General features: G+C 42.9%; 1 protein-coding gene across 1 annotated transcript in view; it reads right to left on the minus strand.

The window, feature by feature from the left end:
• The window catches only part of LOC104163021 (cholesterol 7-alpha-monooxygenase), a 7,283-nt gene extending 6,313 nt beyond the window's left edge, over nt 1-970 (minus strand). Inside the window, exon 1 of the mRNA XM_009701899.1 lies at nt 825-970. Coding sequence (XP_009700201.1) covers nt 825-904 — 80 coding nt within the window. The 5' untranslated portion in view covers nt 905-970. The remainder of the gene's footprint in view (nt 1-824) is intronic.
• Nucleotides 971-4,442: the final 3,472 nt, after the last annotated feature.

A 4,442-nucleotide genomic window follows, 5' to 3' on the forward strand; every position in this document is an offset into this window, starting at 1 on the left:
CCGTGATCTTCAGTAAGTATGAGAGTTAATCTTTCAGGCAAAGTGTCATTAAGCATACGCTCTAAGTTAAGCACACCCTTTAAGTAACATGCTTAAAGTGAAGCATATGCTTAAATATTTTTTTTTTTTATTCTGAGTCAGAAAACTGCTTTCCTGCATAAGGACACCATGGCTGCTAAAATAACTTTCAGATAATACTTTAGCTTTTCTAGTAAATTTCTAATGGTTATTATCAGAAGTTAACTATTTTCACCTTTTTTATTAAACTTTTTAAAGTAAAACAAGGAAATGACTCCTGGAAAATACAAAATCAGAATAGGTAAGCAAATTACTTGCTCCTTATATAAATGTGCCTGTAGGACAAATGCTTTTAAGGAATATGTATTTTACATAGTAAGGTACATAAATATTATTTGTATTAAACTGTGTTACTAGATATGATAGACTGAAAATATGAAAATGTTTGTAAGTAGATGTTAAACTATAATTAGATACAAGTAGGTATTAGCTATGATTACAATGCAGGTAAAACTACTTTAGGAAATCAGAACATGCATATTCATATTTTAATTACCTCATTTATGCATAGATTTGTATCTACAGCTATGTCTAGGCATTACCTCACTCTAATTAAAAAGCCCGTACACAAAAATTCTACTGTAACATAAATCTCTCAAAAGACCAAACTGCAGTGTTGCCCGTGCTACCTCGCATCTGTCCATCTGACAGTGGTAAGATCACACTTCTTTTAGTTAGGTATACCATCTATTTGACAGAAATGAGGGCTAGGTACACTGAGATGCATTTACAAATAGGTTCCTTACCTCCTCCTCCTCCCTAGAAGAAACCAGAACCCACAGCAGAGTATGAGGACTGGTCCCCAGATCCATGATGCTATGGACATTTCTGGTAATGCCCCAAAACTTCCAAGTGGAAAACTGGTAACTACCAGTAGGGCAGAAGAGGTGACTGAGAACGATACAGAAGACAGGTCACGATTTATATACAGTAGGTGCAGCGCTCTATCTACTGGCATTAAGTCAACCCAGCAAGCTATTGATTAACCATTTCTGGAGGGAGCCTGTTTTGTCTCTGTTCTGACATCTTTCTGCAGAGAGCTTCACCGGAATGATGAAGACAGTTGCAGACATAGCCTTGAGCTTGATGTCACATATCAGGAGTGGTTCCAAAGTAATCAAACAGCTGTAATAGCTGATCATTTGAAGGTTTGTCAGGTGTGTTTTGATCTATCCTGCAGATTTACCAATTGCGGTTTATAGTTCAAGTTTAGCAATCTATGAAATAGCTACTGGCAGGTGTCCAGAGGATTCAGGCTGGGCTAACTGGTGGCTGCAGTTCGTCTTGGTCTTCAGCCACCAGCCTGCTCATCCTCTCCTTTCTCCTTCTTGTGAACCGCCCCGGCTCTGGTGTGCCACTGCCAGCGGGAACGGCAGGGTCACCTGTGGGTAAAGGGATGGCTGTGGAGATGGACTTATTCCCTCTAACAACGTTTCTCTGGTAGAAAGGGAAAAATGGGCTTTCTATAATGCAGCATGAGCAAGAAGAAAGCAGGATTAGACAACAATACTGTTTCTTTTTTTCATTGTCCTTGGATCACATTTCATTTCCCGTTAATCCCTTTTCCCTTTCTGTTGCTAACTAGTGAGAGTTCACACTTTGGCTTGCTCCTAGCGCCTGGCATCGAGCTGTCCAGGAGGCACCTCAGGTAGCATACAGTGATGTCTCCTGACTCATTCGGGACCTAACGTGTTTCTAAGAGAGAAAATGATGGGCTATAGCCACTTTTTCAGGCTCACTTTGATACCAGGTTTTGTTGGTGTCCCTACAGCTGTGTGATAAAACAGTAAAGATTTGGCCCTTTTGCTGTCCAAATCGAATACTACACTGAAGGCACTGAGCTGCAAAGCTGGCCGGCGGGAATATTGTCCTGGCTACAAACTAAGGAAGGCACTGAGGCATGGGGTGACTCTGTGCACATGCCATTACATTTGAGGCCATTTTGAAGTTGCTATACTGAAGAAATAAACTCTTTTTACAGCATAGAGGTTTGCCCTCACTTAATCTAAAAGCCAACTCCTTTTGCGTGTCAGCTCAAGATCCTGTCCCCTACCCCATTTCCCTTTTTCCCAGAAAAATCTGCTTTTTCATCAGCTGAATTTAGCCTGTTATAACAGAATTGATTTATAAAAGCCATGCTTTCCCATTTTCTACTTGTTTCCATTACGGGAAATTTCAGTTCTGGGTGTCACCTTTGACTACATCCTATCACTTCCTCATCCTAAACAAGTATGATAATTCTGTTATGTTTGTGTTGAATTCTTATTGCATGTGTAGGTCTCAGCCTTTTTATGTCCAAACAACCCCGAACAAAAAACTTAGAAGCTCTTTCAGTTTTGTATCATCTAACACACAGGACTAACATTTAACCAGCAACAGATACCTGTGGCTCCTCACACTATCATGGGTCGCACCAGGTAGAGCTGCCAGTCACACTTGCCTTTTCCTTACGCACTTTGGGTAGTTGTTCTGCAGTGCGATGATAACATCGTTCATAAACGGCATCCTGCTGCCACAACAGGAGTAACTTCTCTAAAGCCGCCCACCTTCTTTCTCTTTTTGATTTGTATGTACATAATAGTGTGAAAAGTGTAACCAGATGTAGGCGGAGAACAGGAGCTGCTTGGCAGCCTACCTCAAATAATCGCTCCTTCTTTCAGGAAAATCAAACGTGCCCCCTCTTCTCCATTTAAGAGACCCTTATGTGGCAGCACCCTTGATAAATAACTATTGTGATAGAACAGAGTCACTCTTGGACAGTTTGAGGTGGTTTCCTAGTTCTAGATCATCGCCCACCTACTTTCTTAAATAGGCCGATCTACAGCCCCAAAGCCAGCCGGTGCCAAGGTAGGCTGCAGCCTGTGACATATGTCCTTGTGATAAATGTGAGCAGGAGCATTGTCTGCCACAGATACTCCCCCAAATTCAGCAGATGAGAATTGTGAATCTCCTTTCATTCATATCAGTGGGCGTTAGGCTTTCCGGGTTTTTCAGCAGCACCAGTAGAATACCTTGACGTTCTTGATATGGTATTTCATTGTTCTTCAGTTTCAGACACGACATTTGGCTGGACACTGGGTCCCATTTCCACCGCTAAAGCTCAGGCAGTTGCCACCAATCTGTACAACAGGGCTTGAAGGCACCATGTCATCCCACTGATCAACAGATACTACAGTTTCTGCAGCACATGGTGTGTTGTGTATGAGGTTGGATCTCTTGCCCCAGCCCAAAAGGACAACCTATAGGAGATATGGACGCAGTCAGAAAAAACCATACTGACTCATTTTGCCTTGGCTTTGTGAAGCAGACTCCTGGCATAAATGGTAAGAAGAATATTAGTGCAAAGAACTGATATGACTTGGGCTCAAGGTTCACCTCAGGCCAATGACACCAGCAGGAATAAAGCACCATGTATCTTTGAATGTGTAAGCCTTTGTCATTGCAGGTTTGAATATGGATGTTCATCCCTTAAGAACAGTGGAGGAACTCAGCAATGCATTCAATGGTAGCTAGAAAATGCAAAAGCTTTTAACAACTGTCATTTGACCTTTTGGTTAAGCCCTAGTGCATACTGAGCTAGAACTAGTCCAAAAAGAGCAACTCAAGAGAGAATGTGGATGCAGACAAAGCGGTGTGCTGGCATTTTACCCAGTATGATGTGCTTAGCACCCGCTTCCACCTCAGACTGGCTGCCCACACCGGCTGCAAGGTCAGCAGAGATACAGCTCTGCTTGGGTCTTCAGGGCCAGGACTTGGGTCGAGACTGGTGCACGGTTACATCGCACCACCTTCCCAAAAGGGCACCAGGAGGTTTTTCACCTGGATATGCCCACCAGCTGTGGGCAGGGGCTGCCAGGACCACTCTTATCTATCACTGCTGCTCCAGCTGATAAAGTACATTTGGTTGTGGCCTCCATGGAGCCAATACTCTTCCCATGAAGCAAAAAGGCCCAGCTCACTTCTGTGGTGATTCCTGAAGCCTAAGAGAAACCTTCTGGCTTGCTTCATACAGCTGCTCAGGAACAGCTCGCTAACCATCCAAACCCCAGCTTCATCTCCTATCTTGTAGCTATATGGCTTTCATTAGTCAAGATCCACACATGGTTATTTAAATAGACAATAATAGATAGGCCAAGCTGAGGTGAATCATTTTTTTTCCAGGGTTAGTGAAGGCTTCATAACTCGGGTGCACTGGTGCGCAGAGGGTGTGATGGAGTTAGGAGAAGCTGCTGATTACAGTTGGCAGTAAACAGCAGATTTGCACACAGCTAACTATAAAACCTGTTTATTCACTGGAAGTAAAGAAGAGCTACACCCTATAAAGAAATGATTGAGTTTTTTTCTCTTGCATGTGTTGCGAGAAC

This window comes from Cariama cristata, unplaced genomic scaffold, assembly GCF_000690535.1.
Source record: "Cariama cristata isolate BGI_N322 unplaced genomic scaffold, ASM69053v1 scaffold1636, whole genome shotgun sequence".
Lineage (NCBI taxonomy): Eukaryota > Metazoa > Chordata > Aves > Cariamiformes > Cariamidae > Cariama > Cariama cristata.